At 48.3% G+C, this 18796-nt stretch overlaps 1 protein-coding gene across 7 annotated transcripts in view; it reads right to left on the bottom strand.

Annotated features, from left to right (window-relative positions):
• The window catches only part of DIP2A (disco interacting protein 2 homolog A), a 107871-nt gene that overhangs the window by 30128 nt on the left and 58947 nt on the right, over positions 1-18796 (bottom strand). For all 7 annotated transcript variants that reach the window (XM_070466938.1, XM_070466939.1, XM_020877162.2 and 4 more), the window contains 8 exons: positions 18451-18560; positions 18095-18197; positions 17578-17642; positions 17303-17396; positions 16345-16464; positions 15312-15426; positions 13952-14091; positions 189-325 (listed from right to left, as the gene is read on the bottom strand). In XM_070466938.1, the coding sequence (XP_070323039.1) occupies positions 189-325; positions 13952-14091; positions 15312-15426; positions 16345-16464; positions 17303-17396; positions 17578-17642; positions 18095-18197; positions 18451-18560 (884 nt within the window). The remainder of the gene's footprint in view (positions 1-188; positions 326-13951; positions 14092-15311; positions 15427-16344; positions 16465-17302; positions 17397-17577; positions 17643-18094; positions 18198-18450; positions 18561-18796) is intronic.

Genomic DNA, 18796 nt, shown 5'->3' with positions numbered 1-18796 from the left:
TACAGGACCCAGGCTTCCCCTCCCACCCCTGTGAAGGCACTGAATTCTCCTGAGGATCCAATGGCTTCAGACCCGAGGAGCTCCCCTGGGCCACCCAGGGTCCATCAGGGCTGTAGGCACCCCGAGGAAGGCCACACTCCTTCATGCCTTGCCCGCCCTCCCGTCACTGCTGTGGGACCTGCAGGGACCTCAAAGACGTTTTTGGTGATCCCAAGCAGCCCATAGTATGCTGTCGCCGTCGCACTGGAGTCCACACAGATCTCTCCAACTTCATCAGTTTTGCAGAGATGAGGGGTACCCTCCACCTTCACAACACACACGTTAGCTGAAGAGAGAAAACAACCCTGGAAATCAGGCACACACATACGCTGAGGTGGACCATCCAGAGACCTGTGTGAACAGCACCCACAGGGTGGACACCAACAGTCATGCTCCAGCCGTGGAGACCCACACCCCTCTGGCCACGAGCCTGCGTGTTCTGTATGTGGTTCGTGCAGGTGACAGAAACTGCTCCCAGTGACATGGGCTCCGTGGCCACCCTGCACTGCCCTCCTGAGCCCTGTGAGATGGGAGATGCTACTGCGCACCTCTGTCTTTGAGGCCGGCTCACACTCCAGGCCTGACGACCCCACCCCAGCGCAGGTCCCTCCTGCGGCCCCTCCCACAGCCCAGTGACCCCCTTCTGTCTTCGCCAAGCAGCAGCCCCACCAACATGGCCAGCTGCGGCCCAGTGCTCAGCTCTGGGCGCCTTGCCTGTCTGGCCCCTGCAGCCCCGGTTACCAGCCTGGCCACTGAGCAGATGTCCAGAAACGCCTTGATGAGAGTGACACACACACCAGGATGCGCAGCATCCCGTGAATGGAACTCAGTTGCTCAGGCAAGAACCAAACACCCACAGTACTGGTCAAAGTCCAGCCTTCACCTCCGCCTGAACATTCCCTGACTGACTCTCACCTCCAGGACAAGTGAGGAAGACACACAAGGAAGATGGTCCTGGGGATGGGGGCGGACTCTGGCTCAGGCCCTTCTGCTGGTTCACAGATCAGGTCACGGCCTCAGAGGGGCAGAGAGCAAGGGTGCTGCTGCCGCCTGGCCTGCCCCCAGATACACACACTTGCACACAGTCCAACCTCCCTCCCACAAAGACCCTCCCATGTCACAACCAGACAAAAAGGCACAAATCCTGCACATACTGGGGACAAAACCCTGGGGCTGACTCAGGGCAGGACCGTGCACCTGACTCAGAGCTGTACCTGTCCTGTCAATACACACACTTGGGGGAGCATGCACACGCACATACACACACCCCCTGGACAGTTAAGAACACACGTGCACACACACAGAGGGGGGGCACATGCACACATACCCACACCTGGGGAAGCATGCACGCACACATACACACACACACACACCCTGGACAGTAAGAACACAGGTACACACACACAAGGGGGGCACAGGCACACATACACACACCTGGGGAAGCATGCACGCACACATACACACACACACACACCCTGGACAGTAAGAACACAGGTGCACACACACCTGGGGGAGCACAGACACACATACCCCCAGGGCAAAAAGCACACACACTGACACGGGAGGGGGCCCACACGTGTGCACACACACGGGGGGGGGCACATGCACACAAATACACATACCCTGGGAGGCATAGACGCATGCACACACACTTGGGGGGCACACGTCTGCACATGTGCACACACATGCACACACAGGGGAAGCACCCACATACACACCCAGAGCAGCAAAAACACATGCGTAACCAAACATGTGTGCACACACACACGGGGGGGGGGGGGCAGAGCATGAACACACACACACACACCCAGGGCAGCACATGTGCATGCATGCACACACACACCCCTAAAGGGACCACAGACACATTTGGGGCAGCACATGGGCATGCACACACACACACACACACACACACACACACCTGGGTAGCACATGCGCACATTCACAGACACACACCCAGGGTAAGCACATGTGTGCACACATATACGCACACCCAGGGCAGAACACATACACAGGACCAGGTGCACACATACAGACTCTGACCCAAGTTTAAGAATAAAATGAGTCCCACTATGGAAGTCCTTATACTTTCAATCAGAAGAATCATCTCTTATAGTATTTTACCAATCTTTTAAAAAATTCCTGTGTTCACCTCAGAAAAGCTAAGAATCACTAAGACCTTGTTCTTTACTCCATAAGATGTTTATCCTTGAGTCCCTGTTTCTGGAGAAGTGTCATTGTTCAGTCACTAAGTCATGTCTGACTCTTTGTGACCCCATGGACTGTAGCATGCCAGGCTTCCCTGTGCTTCACTATCTCCCAGAGTTTGCTCAAACTCATGTCCATTGAGTCAGTGATGCCATCCAACCATCTCATCCTCTGTCTCCCCTTCTCCATCTGCCCTCAATCTTTCCCAGTATCAGGGGTTTTCCCAATGAGTCAGCTCTTCGCATGAGGGGGCAAAGTGTTGGAGTTTCAGCATCAGTCCTTCCAACAAATATTCAGGACTGATTTCCTTTAGGATGGACTGGTTGGATATCCTTGCAGTCCAAGGGACTCTCAAGAGTCTTCTCCAACACCATAGTTCAAAAGGATCAATTCTTTGGTGCTCAGCCTTCTTTACGGTCCAACTCTCATATCCATACATGACTACTGGAAAAACCATAGCTTTGACTAGACAGACATTTGTTGGCAAAGTGATGGCTCTGCTTTTTAATAAGTTGTCTAGGTTTGTCATAGCTTTTCTTCCAAGCAGCAAGTGTCTTTTAATTTCACAGTCCACAGTGATTTGAGACCCCAAGAAAATAAAGTCTGTCACTGTTTCCATTGTTTCCCCATCTATTTGCCATGAAGTGAAGGGACCAGATGCCATGATCTTCATTTTCTGAATGTTGAGTTTCAAGTCAGGTTTTTCACTCTCTCCTTCACTTTTATCAAGAGGCTCTTCAATTCCTCTTAGCTTTCTACCATAAGGCTGGTGCCATCTGCTTATCTGAGGTTACTGATATTTCTCCCGGCAATCTTAATTCCAGCTTGAGCTTTATCTAGCCTGGAATTTCACATTATGTACTCTGAATGTAAGTTAAATACGCAGAGTGACAATATACAGCCTTGACATACTCCTTTCCTAATCAGGAACCAGTCCATTGTTCCATGCCCAGTTCTCAGTGTTGCTTCTTATCCTGCATACAGATTTCTCCAGAGACAGATAAGGTGATCTGGTTTTCCCACGTCTTTAAGAATTTTCCACTGTTTGTTGTGATCCGCATAGTCAAAGGTTTTAGCACAGTCAATGAAGCAGAAGTAGATTTTTTTCTGGAATTCCTTTGCTTTTTCTATGATCCAGTGGATGTTGGCAATTTGATCTCTGGTTCCTCTGCCTTTTCTAAATCCAGCTTGCAAATCTGGAAGTTCTCAGTTCAGGTACTGTTGAAGCCTAGCTTGAAGGATTCTGAGCATTACCTTGCTAACATGTGAAATGAGTGCAATTTTGCAGTAATTAGAACATTCTTTGGCATTTCTCTTCTTTGGGATTGGAATGAAAACTAGCCTTTTCCAGTCCTGTGTCCACTCCTGAGTTTTCCAAATTTGCTGGCATATTGAGTGCAGCACTTTAACAGCATCATCTTTTAGGATTTGCTCATCTGCAGAACTGAGGAGTCCTTGTTTGGGGTAGACATATATATGCAAGGGAAGAAAGACAACTCACGTCTCTAACTGTCAAAAGATCAGTTTTGCACTGTTGAACTTTGCCTTTTGATATTGGAATACATTCTTAAATAAATGTGGTTGTTATGCATCATTTTAATGCACATTTTTTGCTTTATGTTTTTCTGCTAAGAAATTATGTTAGACCAAAAATTCGAGTGATTTTTTTTTTTTTTATTCAAGTTCAAAACAGGTTGTAAAGCAGAGGAGACAACTTGCAACATCAACAATGCATTTGGTCCAGGAACTGCTAACAAAGGCACAATGCAGTGTTGGTTCAAGAAGTTTTACAAAGGAGATGAGAGCCTTGAAGATGAGGATTGTAGTGGCCAGCCACTGGGAGTTAGCAATGACCAACTGAGAGGATCATCGAAGCTGATCCTCTTACAACTACAGAAGAAGCTGCCAAAGAACTCAACATCAACCATTCTATGGTCGTTCAGCATTTGAAGCAAATTGGAAAGGTGAAAAAGCTCAGTAAGTGGGCGCCTCATGAGCTGACTGCAAATCAAATAAAATTATCATTTTCAAGTGTCATCTTCTCTTATTCTACACAATAACAACGAATCAATCGGACTGTAGACATGAGACAAAAAATGGATTTTATATGACAATCAGCAACAATCAGCTCTGTGGTTGGACCGAGAAGAAGCTCCAAACCACTTCCCAAAGCCAAACTTGCACCAAAAAAATTGTCACGGTCACTGTTTGGTGGCTTGCTGCCAGTCTGACCCACTGCGGCTTTCTGAATCCCAGTGAAACCATTACACCTGAGAGGTATGCTCAGCAAATCAATGAGATATACTAAAAACTGCAATGCCTGCAGCTGGCATTGGTCAACAGAAAGACCCCAATTCTTCTCCATGACAACGCCCAACTGCATGCTGCACAATCAATGCTTCAAAAGTTGAACGAAATCAGGCCACAAAGTTTTGCCTTATCTGCCATATTCATCTGACTTCTCGCCCACTGACTACCACTTTTTCAAGCATTTCGACAACTTTTGCAGGAAAAATGCTACCACAACCAGCAAGATGCAGAAAATGCTTTCGAAGAGTTCATCAAATCCCGAAGCACAGATTTTTATGCTACAGGAATAAGCAAATTTATTCCTCACTGGCAAAATTGTGTTGACTCCCTAAGATGGCAGAGGAATAGGACGAGGAGACCACTTTCTCCCTCACAAATTCATCAAAAGATCATTTGAATGCTGAGCAAACTCCACAAAACAACTTCTGAACACTGGCAGAAGACACCAGGCACCCAGAAAGGCCGCCCACTGTCTTCAAAAAGGAGGTAGGACAAAATATAAAAGATAAAAAAGAGACAAAAGAGTTAGGGACAGAGGCCCGTCACAGGGAGGGAGTTGTGAAAGGGGAGAAGTTTCCAAACACCGGGAAACCCTCTCACCGCGGGTCTGGGGGAGTTTTGGAATCTCAGATGGCAACATAACCAGGAGGAAAAATAAATAAATAAATAAAACCCACAGATTACGTGCCTAGTGGCGCTCCCACCGGAGACATAGCCCAGATGTTCGGTCCACCACCAGCAAGCAGGGACTGAACAAGGAGGGGCGGGTTGCATGCTTAGGGTAAGGACCAGGCCTGGATGCCCTGAGGACAATCTGAGGGAGCTAACGTGAGAGAGCAAGCCAAACTGTGGCATAGCCAGAGAGAGAGAAAAAAAAAGAGAGAACTTTCCCGCAAAAAGCTGTAACCTAAGGCACTGCTGGGCCTGCTTACAGATCAAAGGACTGAGTAAATACCAAAGGAGAGCTAGCCAGCTACAGACTGGCCCATCCCCCACCGGAGGCAGGGAGGCAGGCGGGCGGCAGCCAGAGCTGGAAAGGGGCAATCTCAGACCCAGAGACGGCATCCTCTACCAACCGGAGAGCAGGCTCCCAGTTGCTAACTAAGTCTTCCTGGGATTCTGACGGTTGACAGCCGCCAGGAGGGCCGCAGCCAGAGATCAGCTCCCCAGAGGAGACACATGTTACACCTGAGATGGCACCCCCGCTGCGCACCCAGGAAACCGAGCAGCTGGGACGGGGGAGGTGATAAGCTGCACTGTCCCACCTGGCGAGAGTGCTCTCGCCAACCACCTGGTCGCCTGAGCAGCTCGGACCTGGAAAGGGCACAAACGCAGGCCCAACCAAGTCTGTGCCTTTGTGGAGTACCTGAGAACCTGAACCTGAGCGGCTTAGACCTGGGAAGGGCACACAACCCAGGACCCACTTTAGAGAGTTCCCCTGCAGAGCAACCTGGAGCCTGAGCAGTGTAGACCGGGAAAGCACACATGCTGTGAGCTGGGGCAAACCCAGTGTGGCCCAGACACTGCGAGCACTCCCCACACACGCCAGTGATATTTGCTTGCAGTGTTCCTCCCTCCCCACAGCACAACTGAACAAGTGAGCCTAAATAAGTGACCACCTTCACCCCCTTGTGTCAGGGCGGAAATTAGACACTGAAGAGACTTGCAAACAGAAGAAGCCAAAAGAAACAGAGGGAACCACTTTGGAAGTGACAGGTACAACAGATTAAAACCCTGTATTTCACACCAACTACACTGGAAGGGGTAGACCTTGAGAAGTATAAGCTAGAACAAGAAACCATCTGAAACTGAACTGACCCCACACTGCCCTCAACAGCTCCAGAGAAATTCCTAGATGTATTTTTACTATTATCACTTTTTAAATTAAAAAAAATTTTAAGTCCTTTATTACCCCTTTGATTTTCATTTTTATAACCTACTGAAAGTGAAGTCGCTCAGTCGTGTCCAACTCTTTGTAGCCCCATGGACTGTAGCCCACCAGGCTCCTCTGTCCATGGGATTTTCCAGGCAAGAATAGTGGAGTGGGTGGCCATTTCCTTCTCCAGGGGATCTTCCCAACCCAGGGACTGAACCCTGGTCTCCCACAGCATAGGCAGACTCTTTACTGTCTGAGCCGCCAGGGAAGCCCACTTATAACATACTATTACCTTGCAAAAAAAAAAAGACTATTTTTAAAGCAAATTTCATATATATTTTTTATAATTTTTCCGATTTTGTTTTGTGTTTTTAATATTGTGCTTTTGAGAGTCTAACCTCTACTCTAGATTTTTAATCTTTGCTTTTTGGTATTTGTTATCAATTTTGTACCTTTCGGAATCCAATCTTCAGTACCCATTTTTACGCGGGAGAGTGATTACTGGCTTGATTGCTCTCTCCCCTTTTGACTCTCCTTTTTCTCCCCGAGCTCACGTCTATCTTCTCCCTCCCCCTTCTCTTCTCTACCCAACTCTGTGAATCTCTTTGGGCATTCTGGGCTGTGGTGAACACTTAGGGAACTGATTACTGGCTAGATGTGTCTCTCTCCTTTTGACCCCCCTTCTTCTTCTCCTGGTCACCTCTATCTCCTTCCTCCCTCTTCTCTTCTCTGTGTAACTTCGTGAACCTCTCTGGGTGTTACAGGCTGTGGAGAGCACACAGGGATTTGATTACTGGCCAGACTGCTCTCTCCCCTTTTGATTTCCCCTCTTCTCCTCCTGTCACCTCTATTTCCCTCCTCCCTCTTCTCTTCTCCATGTAACTCAAGGAACCTTTCTGGGTGTCCCTCACTGTGGAGAATCTTTTCTCCATTAGCCTAGATGTTTTATCATCTGTGCTGTATGGATGGAGAAGTCTTGACGCTACTGTAAGAATAAGACTGAAAACCAGAGGCAGGAGACTTAAGTCCAAATCCTGAGAACACCAGAGAACTCCTGAATCCAGGGAACATTAATCGATAGGAGCTCATCCAAAAGTCTCCATACCTGCACTGAAACCAAGCTCCACCCAAGAGCCAACAAGTTCCAGAGCAAGACATACCATGAAAATTCTCCAGCAACGCAAAAACATAGCCCGGAGCTTTAATATACAGGCTGCCCAAAGTCACACCAAACCCATCGACACCTCAAAACTCACTGTTGGACACTTCATTGGACTCCAGAGAGATGAGATCCAGCTCCACCCACCAGAACACCAACGCAAGCTTCCCTAACCAGGGAACCTTGACAAGCCACTTGTCCAACCCCACCCACAGGGAGGAACCTCCACAATAAATAGGAACCACAAACTGCCAGAATACAGAAATGCCACCCCAAACACAGCAGTCTAAACAAGAGGAAAAGGCAGAGAAATACTCAGCAGGTAAAGGAACACGATAAATACTCACCAAACCAAACAAAAGAGGAGATAGGGAGTCTACCTGAAAAAGAATTCAGAATAATGATAGTAAAAATGATCCAAAATCTTGAAAACAAAATGGAGTTACAGATAAACAGCCTGGAGACAAAGACTGAGAAGATGCAAGAAATGTTTAATAAGGACCTAGAAGAAATAAAAAAGAGTCAATCAATAATGAATAATGCAATAACTGAGATCAAAAACACTCTGGAGGGAACCAACAGTAGAATAACAGAGGCAGAAGATAGGATAAGTGAGGTGGAAGATAGAATGGTGGAAATAAATGAGGCAGAGAGGAAAAAAGAAAAATGAATTAAAAGAAATGAGGACAACCTCAGAGACCTCTGAGACAATGTCAAACACCCCAACATTCGAATCATAGGAGTCCCAGAAGAAGAACACAAAAAGAAAGGCCATGAGAAAATACTTGAGGAGATAATAGTTGAAAACTTCCATTTTAATGGGGAAGGAAATAGCCACCCAGGTTCAAGAAACCTAGAGAGCCCCAAACAGGATAAACAATGTGAAACACCCCAAGACACATATTAATCAAATTAACAAAGATCAAACACAAAGAATAAATATTAAAAGCAGCAAGGGAAAAACAACAAATAACACATGAGGGGATTCCCATAAGGATAACAGCTAATCTTTCAATAGAAACTCTTCAGGCCAGAAGGGAATGGTAGGACATACTTAAAGTGAGGAAAGAGAAAAACCTACAACTTAGATTACTGTACCCAGCAAGGATTCCATTTAAATATGAAGGAGAATTCAAAAGCTTTTCAGACAAGCAAAAGCTGAGAGAATTCAGCACCACCAAACCAGCTCTTCAACAAATGCTAAAGGATCTTCTCTAGACAGGAAACACAGAAAAGGTGTATAAACTCGAACCGAAAACAACAAAGTAAATGGCAACAGGATTATACTCATCAATAATTACCTTAAATGTAAATGGGTTGACTGCCCCAACCAAAAGACAAAGACTGGCTGAATGGATACAAAAACAAGACCCCTATATATGCTGTCTACAAGAGACCCACCTCAAAACAAGGGACACATACGGACTGAAAGTGAAGGGCTGGAAAAAGATATTTCATGCAAATGGAGACCACAAGAAAGCAGGAGTAGTAACACTTAATATCAGATATAGTAGACTTTGAAATAAAAGCTGTGAAAAGAGACAAAGAAGAACACTACATAATGATCAAAGGATCAATCCAAGAAGATGTAACAATTATAAATATATATGCACCCAACATAGGAGCACCACAATATGTAAGGCAAATGCTAACAAGTGTGAAAGGGGAAATTAACAGTAACACAATAATAGTGGGAGACTTTAATACCCCACTCACACCTATGGATAGATCAACTAAACAGAAAATTAGCAAGGAAACACAAACTTTAAATGATACAATGGACCGGTTAGACCTAATTGATATCTACAGGACATTTCACCCCAAAACAATGAATTTCACCTTTTTCTCAAGTGCACACGGAACCTTCTCCAGGACAGATTATGTCCTGGGCCATAAATCTAGCCTTGGTAAATTCAAAAGTACTGAAATCATTCCAAGTGTCTTTTCTGATCACAATGCAGTAAAATTAGATGTCAAATACAGGAAAAAAAAAAACTACCAAACATACCAAAATATGGGGGCTAAACAACACACTTCTGAATAACTGACAAATCACAGAAAATCAAAAAAGAAATCAAAATATGCATAGAAATGAATGAAAATGAAAACACAACAACCCCAAACCTATGGGACTCAATAAAAGCAGTGCTAAGGGGAAGGTTCATAGCAATACAAGCTTACCTCAAGAAACAAGAGAAAAGTCAAATAAATAACCTAACTCTACACCTAAAGCAACTAGAAAATAAAGAAATTAAGAACCCCAGGGTTAGTAGAAGGAAAGAAATCATAAAAAAATAGGGCAGAAATAAATGCTAAAGAAACAAAAGAGACCATAGTAAAAACCAACAAAGGTAAAAGCTGGTTCTTTGATAAGATAAATAAAATAGACAAACCATTAGCCAGACTCATCAAGAAACAAAGGGAGAAGAATCAAATCAACAAAATTAGAAATGAAAATGGAGAGATCACAACAGACAACACAGAAATACAAAGGATCATAAGAGACTATTATCAGCAACTATATGCCAATAAAATGGACAACTTGGAAGAAATGGACAAATTCTTAGAAAAGTATAACTTTCCAAAACTGAACCAGGAAGAAATAGAAAATCTTAACAGACTCATCACAAGCATGGAAATCGAAACTGTAATCAGAAATCTTCCAGCAAACAAAAGCCCAGGACCAGATGGCTTCACAGCTGAATTCGACCAAAAATATAGAGAAGAGCTAACACCTAACCTACTCAAACTCTTCCATAAAATTGCAGAGGAAGGTAAACTATCAAACTTATTCTATGAGGCCACCATCACCCTAATACCAAAATCAGACAAAGATGCCACAAAAAAAAACTACAGGCCAATATCACTGATGAACATAGATGCAAAAATCCTCAACAAAATTCTAGCAAACAGAATCAAACAACATATTATAAAGATCGTACACCATGACCAAGTGGGCTTTATCCCAGGAATGCAAGGATTCTTCAATATCTGCAAATCAATCAATGTAATACACCACACTAACAAACTGAAAGATTAAAAACCATATGATTATCTCAATAGATGCAGAGGAAGCCTTTGAGAAAATTCAACATCCATTTATGATAAAAACCCTCCAAAAAGCAGGAATAAAAGGAACATACCTCAACATAATAAAAGCCATATATGACAAACCCACAGCAAACATTATCCTCAATGGTGAAAAATTGAAAGCATTTCCCCTGAAATCAGGAACAAGACGAGGGTGCCCACTCTCACCACTACTATTCAACATAGTTTTGGAAGTTTTAGCCACAGCAATCAGAGAAGAAAAAGAAATAAAAGGAATCCAGATTGGAAAAGAAGTAAAACTCTCACTGTTTGCAGATGACATGATCGTCTACATAGAAAACCCGAAAGACTCCACTAGAAAATTACTAGAGCTAATCCATGAATATAGGAAAGTTTCAAGATAAAAAATTAACACACAGAAATCCCTTGCATTCCTATACACTAACAATGAGAAAACAGAAAGAGAAATTAAGGAAACAATTCCATTCACCATTGCAATAAAAAGAATAAAATACCTAGGAGTATACCTACCTAAAGAAACAAAAGACCTATACATAGAAAACTATAAAAAAACACTGATGAAAGAAATCAAGGATGACACAAATAGATGGAGAATTACACCATGTTCATGGATCAAAAGAATCAATATAGTGAAAATGAGTATACTACCCAAAGCAATCTATAGATTCAATGCAATCCCTATCAAGCTACCAACGGTATTTTTCACAGAACTAGAACAAATAATTTCACAATTTCTATGGAAATACAAAAAACCTCAAATAGCCAAAGCAATCTTGAGAAAGAAGAATGGAACTGGAGGAATCAACCTGCCTGACTTCAGTCTCTACTACAAAGCCACAGTCATCAAGACAGTATGGTACTGGCACAAAGCCTGAAATACAGATCAATGGAACAAAATAGAAAGCCCAGAGATAAATCCACGCACCTATGGACACCTTGTCTTTGACAAAAGAGGCAAGAATATACAATGGAGAAAAGACAACCTCTTTAACAAGTGGTGCTGGGAAAACTGGTCAACCACTTGTAAAAGAACGAAACTAGAACACTTTCTAACACCATACACAAAAATAAACTCAAAATGGATTAAAGATCTAAATGTAAGACCAGAAACTGTAAAACTCCTAGAGGAAAACATAAGCAAACCACTCTCTGACATAAATCACAGCAGGATCCTTCATGACTCACGTCCCAGAGTAATGGAAATAAAAGCAAAAATAAACAAATGGGACCTAATGAAACTTAAAAGTTTTTGCTCAATGAAGGAACCTATAAGCAAGGTGAAAAGACAGCCTTCAGAATGGGAGAAAATAATAGCAACTAACTGACAAAGAATTAATCTCAAAAATATACAAGCAGCTCTAGCAGCTCAATTACAGAGAAATAAACGATCCAATCAAAAAACAGGCCAACGAACTAAAAAGACATTTCTCCAAAGAAGATATACAGATGGCTAACAAACACATGAAAAGATGCTCAACATCACTTATTATCAGAGAAATGCAAATCAAAACCACAATGAGATACCATCTCACACCGGTCAGAATGGCTGCTATCAAAAAGTCTACAAACAATAAATGCTGGAGAGGGTGTGGAGAAAAGGGAACCCTCTAACACTGCTGGTGGGAATGCAAACTGGTACAGTCACTATGGAGAAGAGTGTGGAGATTCCTTAAAAAACTGGAACTAAAACTGTCATATGACCCAGCAATCCCACTGCTGGGCATACACACCGAGGAAACCAGAACTGAAAGAGATACATGTACCCTAATGTTCATCGCAGCACTGTTTACAATAGCCAGGACATGGAAGCAACCTAGATGCCCATTGGCAGACCAACGGATAAGAAAGCTGTGGTACATATATACAATGGAATATTACTCAGCCATTAAAAAGAATGCATTTGAATCAGTTCTAATGAGGTAGATGAAACTGGAGCCTATTATACAGAGTGAAGTAAGTCAGAAAGAAAAACACCAATACAGTATACTAACTCATATATATGGAATTTAGAAAGATGGTAAAATGATCCTATATGCGAGACAGCAAAAGAGACACAGATGTATAGAACAGTCTTTTGGACTCTCTTGGAGAAGGTGAGGGTGGGATGACTTGAGAGAATAGCATTGAAACATGTATATTATCGTATGTGAAACAGATCACCAGTCCAGGTTCGAAGCATGAGACAGGGTGCTCAGGGCTGGTGTGTGGGATGATCCTGAGGGATGAGATGGGGAGGGAGGTGGGAGGGGGGTTCAGGATGGGGGACACATATATACCCATGGCTGATTCATGTCAATGTATGGCAAAAACCAGTACAATATTGTAAAATAATTAGCCTCCCATTAAAATAAATTAATTAAAAATTAATAAAAAATGTGTTGACTGTAATAGTTCCTATTTTGATTGATAAAGATGTGTTTGAGCCTAGTTACAATGATTAAAATTTATTTCTGAAACCAGAATTATGTTTGCACCAACCTAATAAATGTCCATCCTTGTTCTGTGCTGACCCCTAGCACCAGCACTGGGCCAGATGCGGCCATGTCCCTCCCTCTGTGCCCAGCCTGCTCCGAGAGCCTGCAGGAGGCAGCTACAGACATGGTCCCGGGCCTGGGACCAGGGCGCACCACGACAAGGCCTGAGTGGAGACAGAAGCTGCTCTCCAGGGTCGCCAGCAGGGTGGGCACAGGCAGGAGGGGAGCTGGAGCACCACAGGGTGGCCACGGCAAGGGGCAGCCTCAGAGCACATGTAGGGCACCCCTTACTCATGAAGCCACCGGCCTCTGGCTGGCTCTGCTCGAAATTCCCTGCTGTGACACTGCTCAGGGCGAGGCGGGGTCCTGTGGGGAGACGGTGCTGTCACCCTCCCCCACTGCCGCCCCTCTGGTGACTCACGCGCCATCCTGGCCCGCAACCTTCCTGGAGCCTTTAGGGTCCCGCTGCTGCTCACCTAACAGGCCCTCAGCAGGACCAAGACAACCCCATCACTGGTGACTGCAGCTGAGGGCCTGAGGGCTGCAGGCCATGCCGAGGGACAAGCATGTGACTGCCTGGTGCACGACCTTCCAGAGGGGAGCTCTGTCACTACTCCCCAGCCCTGAGGGGACCAAGGCAGGGTCATGGGGCAAACACACTGCCCTTGATACAAAGGGAGGCAAAAAAACAGAAAACATGTTACAAACAAAAATCCCAGCCCACGTGGACCATCTGAAGCCCAGTATTTTTGTTCTTTAGAGCCCACCCAGCCACAGTACAAGACCCTTCCCCACTATGACCTGCTGTGCCCTCACCTCCAGGCATCACCTGGCCGACATCCTGAACTGTGAGGACCGACAGCTTCTCCTCAGCGTCCACTCTGATCACCCCATGACTGAGGCCACTCATGGACAGCACAGCTCTTCTTGGAGGAGGGCCCCCCATATCAGGCGGCCTGGAAACAAAATTTCTTAACTGACGAGGGGACAGCTCCCTGACAACAGGATGATGTGCAGCAAAGTGCCAGCTGGCGCCAGGCTGTAGGGATGCTGGCTGCGAGACCTGACACCCCACCCCATGTGCTCCACAGCAGGGGACCAGGGGGCTGCGGGGACCATGCAGTGATACTGCGTGCCTTCCAAGGAGGGCACAAAGGTGACCGCTTCCACCAGGTGGTACTGGGACAGTGCCCAGAGCCCCAGGCAGCAGGTAAGCAGAGTCCATGCTTCCTGGGAGCAAGCCCAGAGGACCCTGAGACCAGAGGAGGTGGCCTGGAGCCACGGCAGAAGAACAGCAGGCCGCACCACCCATTCCATGCAAAGGCCACAGAGCCGCAGCAGCCTGACCCAAAGAGTGGTCCCGACTCCCGACTACAGGAAGCCAGGGGCAGTAAAGTGGCCAGTGCTGCAATGCCAAGTTGGGCCTGATTGGTTTCGCAGCAGCAGAATCTGGGAGGCTGAGAATCAAATATCACGTCTCTTCCAGTAAGAAAAACCACTCTGCTGAGCAAAAGAGGTCACCACAGAACAAAGGCATGAAGAACCCCCCCTGCGGTCTGGGGAGGATAAAGGTGATGTTTTTAATGCTGATTCTTATCAACATGTTAGGATTTCTTACTGCCATGGATAAATAAACAACGTAATACAAGACCACAACTGAAACTCACTCTCTTAACAACTGAGCTGAGAGTGGGAAATTAACAAAGTGCCCGCAAATCTGAGCGCACTGCCCTCTACCTGAGGATGGCACTTGGGGGCATGGACAGCAGCCTTAGGTGAGCAGAGGTGACTGGGTAGGAAGGCGACCTCGCTGGGGCCTGGGGAGTCACATGGGTGAGCACAGAGCAGGAGGCTGTCTCTCTCAGGCCTCACAACCCCATCAGAACAGGGCGAGTCCTGGGCTGCAATAATCCAGAGATGGTGGTCCAGGGAGCACCATGGTACAGTGTCACAAATCAGGACAGCTGGGGAGGCAAGTGTGGCCAACAGGGGGTGCAGACGTGGCAGTTGGGGCAGCCCTGCTAGGACATGAACATGCCTGGAGATGGGCCCCAGACCAGGCACTGCTCACAGTTTCTCTTGCTCAGGAACCAATCAACCAAATTTGCTCTCACAGGTAATTCAGCTGAACGAGGAAAAATTAAGTGTCTACAAGACAGAGCGAATGATCAGCTACCTGCGGATGGCCACGGTGAGCGCCTCCGGTGAGCTGGCACAGGGACAGATGACCTCTGGCCTCAGCCCTCTGGCCTGGAAGACGTTGAGGAATGCATCACAGGAGGATATGGACCCTGCGTGAGACACAGTGGACATGAGCGCTGAGCGGAAGGCCATCAGGCACCCAGTGTGGAGGATGCCAGGCACCAGGCCCGGATGCTGTACCCCTTCACCTCAGTCAACCCGTCAGTCTCATGGTGGGGGGGGCGCTGTTTCCACAAAAAACAGGATGTGTTTTCAAATCACTAGCAAATAAGAAGCTGACTCTCACCCCTGGCGTTGAGTCTGAGGTCTGACAGCCTTGCCCACCTACTGGCAGTTGTGCAAATGGGAGGCAACCCCGGCCACTTACAGAGCCGGAGTTGAACCTTCTGCAGCATGAGGCCTGGCCCTGTGAGCACCCACTCCTGGAAGCGCCTCGCAGCTGCAGTCTGCCAGTGGCTTCAACATGCCTCTCCCTCCAGGGGCAGCCCAGCCCTTCAACCCTGCTTCTCTGCCCGCTTGCCCAGCCACCGTCTGGGGTGGTGCTGCCTGCTCAGGGCCTAAGTCAGCACGGCATTGCTCCCACCAGGACCAGGGCTGCACCCCAACCTGCAGCGTTCTGCCACGGGCAGGCTCAGGAAAGGAGGGGAACCTGGCTATGGGTCCTTGCATCCAGCAGGGGACAAACAAGACGTCTGGATGGCTCGGCGCACCAGGGAAGTGATGGGCACTCAGAGTCCTGGGCTCTGAGGTCTGCGGGCCGGCCGGCCTGGGGAGGGGCACCTGGTGGCTCAGCAGCTGCGCTAAGAGTGTGGTGGAGACACAGAGGAGCCAGCGGCCTATGGTGCTTTGGAGGCAGGACGAGAGGCTCAGGGGTGGATGGAGGAAATAAGAGGCTTCGGGGTGCTAGAAGGTGGGGTGCCCTCCCAACAGTCAGGTACCCAGGAGCCCAGGGTTGTCAGGGCCACACTATACAGGGGCTCCGGGGGTGAGGGGTGGGCGGTACTCACAGGGGTTTGCACCATCAGCCACGATCAGCAGGCGCAGGGAGCTGAGGCTGACGTCCCTCTGACCTCGCTGAGCCAAGAGAGACCAATGCATGTCGCGGGACTTTACCAGTGCAGCTTGGGCTGTGGGGGAGCAGGATGTGTCTGCGTCACGGGCAGGCAGGCCCACGGAGCAGGCCAAGTGCCCCCCACAGCCCGGCCTCTGGGCTTCCCCAACCTGGCCTGCCTGGAAGCCAGCAGTGAAGAGGCCGTTCTGACTCTCCCCTGCTCCCACCACACCTGCCACTTGCTCCCCGGCTGCCCCTCCCCGACACGGGGGGACCCTGCTCCCTCTAGCGGGAGGGGGCACTGCCAAACACCCCCCTTGGATTCGGTTTTCATCTGTCAGACAGGGTCATCAGAGACAGTCCCCCACAGGGCACGGCCCACATCCACACTCCATAACTGGCAACGTCATTAGTGTGGTCGACATGAATGGGGCACCCAGGACACAGCAGGCCCGCCAAGCCCTGCTGGAGCAGAACCTACGGACACCCGATCACGCAGGGGTGGCCATGCTCGGGAAGCACCGACTGACTCTGGATGGACAGCAGGGTGGGTGTGGCCCTGCGGGCAGCCCCCCTGCTCTGGATCATAAACTGCTTTGTTTGAACAATCAGCTTTGCTACTGGTGGCTTGAAGAGCCCTAACTTCAAATTCAAGCCATCTCAAGAGCTAAGAATCAGGAGCGTTTATGTGACAGCATGAAGTCAGGAGTCTATGGCCATGCTGAACAGAGCCGTCCTCCACAGCCCCCTATTCCCAGCACTGGAGAGTCAGGCTGTGGGGCAGGGGGTGCCTGCCCTGGCCCCGCCCCCCCCCCCACAGCTCTGTGTCTGCTGCATTATTTCTTAATCACCAAAGATTAACTCAAAGACCCCTCTAAGGAAGGGCACACAGACAGACGACGTTCCTCTGTTACCTTTATACACACACACTTTCTGAATCCAGGAGAGTGGGTTCGCCTTCATCAGCGCATACGGGATGCTGACCACATGTATCCTGTTCAGGATGCTCTGCGAAGAGACCCGTGGTTGTGGGGGAAGGGGGCCCCACCAGAAGAGGCACAGAGAGTGTCAGAGCTCCACTCACAGCACAAGGGCTGACTCCACCAGCCACAGTGGGGCTTGGTGTTGCCCACGGGCGTGAAACATTAGCAACCTCCCCACAGTTAGGTAGTACAGACACAGCACTCACTGTTAACACTCCATGCCACAGGCCGGCATCCCTTTTGAAATCCAGCACATTTGTTAATGTTTCAGCTGAAAGTGGACAAAGATGGTTAAACAACCAACTGACCCTCCTCACAAGTCACGTGCATTTTCAGAGACACCCTGAGATGATTACATCATCAACAAATAAGGAGTTCTAGGAAACATACAAAGCACTTCCAAATGCCATGTCCCAACCAGTCAATAATCTTGGTAAATGTGAAAGCAGATCACACAACTGCGAGTTAGCACAGAGAACAAGCTGACCGCTCCTCTGGAAACACAGGGAGCAGCCACACGCCAGAGGCCGCAGGAGTGCGCACTTCCCTCTCCTCTCAGACGAGGAGCGGACGGAGGGCAGCGGAGGGTCGCTCGTTCCCAGGCCCCGCCCCCTTCTCAGGTCACCCTGAAGCCCCAGGGCCACAGCATGCCGTGTCCCTCCCCTCCCACAGGCCTCGCTGCGTGAGCTCTGGGAGGGGCCGGAGAGCTGCCCCAACCCTTACCTTCCGAGTAGCCGCACGCCTGGGTCAGAGACTGGCACTGCGCCAGCAGGGACGCATGCGACACCGCCACTCCCACCGTACTTCCCTCCTTGCTGGTTTTGTACTGAAAGATTCCAAAGCACGAGCTCATTAGGTGACATTTCTGGAGGCTGTCCTTCACCCACCACAGGTTCAACCAGAGCACACAGTATGCCCGGGCCCTCGAAGTGATGCCCTCAGCTGACGTCAGGCTCACCCTCGGTGGGTGAGGGGCGACACGGCACGCAGGTGGTCCCAGGGAGGCAGCAGGGGAGGCTCTGGGGTGACGGAAAAGCCCACATGGAGGGGCCTGAGCACGGGGCCCAGCAAGGGCATACCTCGATGTAGGCGGTCCGGGGCCCCGCATCCTGCAATGCCGGGTGCCAGTCCTTGGGGGGCTTGGTCAGGTGCTTCCCATCTATCACCAGCCAGGTGAGGGGGGGCCAGCCTGTGAGGGCACAGACATGGACACGCAGAGGCAGGGTCAGAGGGCCCTGCTCCCTCCCAACACCTCTGCATCCAACACGCTGCCCGAGCCACTGAACGGTGGGCAGGAGCCCCCGTCTCGCTTGACCTTGGTACACTTATGTTTAATGACCAGTGGCTGCCAGGCTGGCCAGCGCAGGTACAGACCCTGAGCCAGGTGAGGAGCAAGACTCACCAGGGTCTAAAACAAGACCCCGC

Source organism: Odocoileus virginianus, chromosome 4 (assembly GCF_023699985.2).
Source record: "Odocoileus virginianus isolate 20LAN1187 ecotype Illinois chromosome 4, Ovbor_1.2, whole genome shotgun sequence".
In the NCBI taxonomy this organism is placed as follows: domain Eukaryota; kingdom Metazoa; phylum Chordata; class Mammalia; order Artiodactyla; family Cervidae; genus Odocoileus; species Odocoileus virginianus.
Note: the sequence above shows the minus strand (reverse complement) of the source record. Positions and strands in the feature narration are given on the sequence as shown.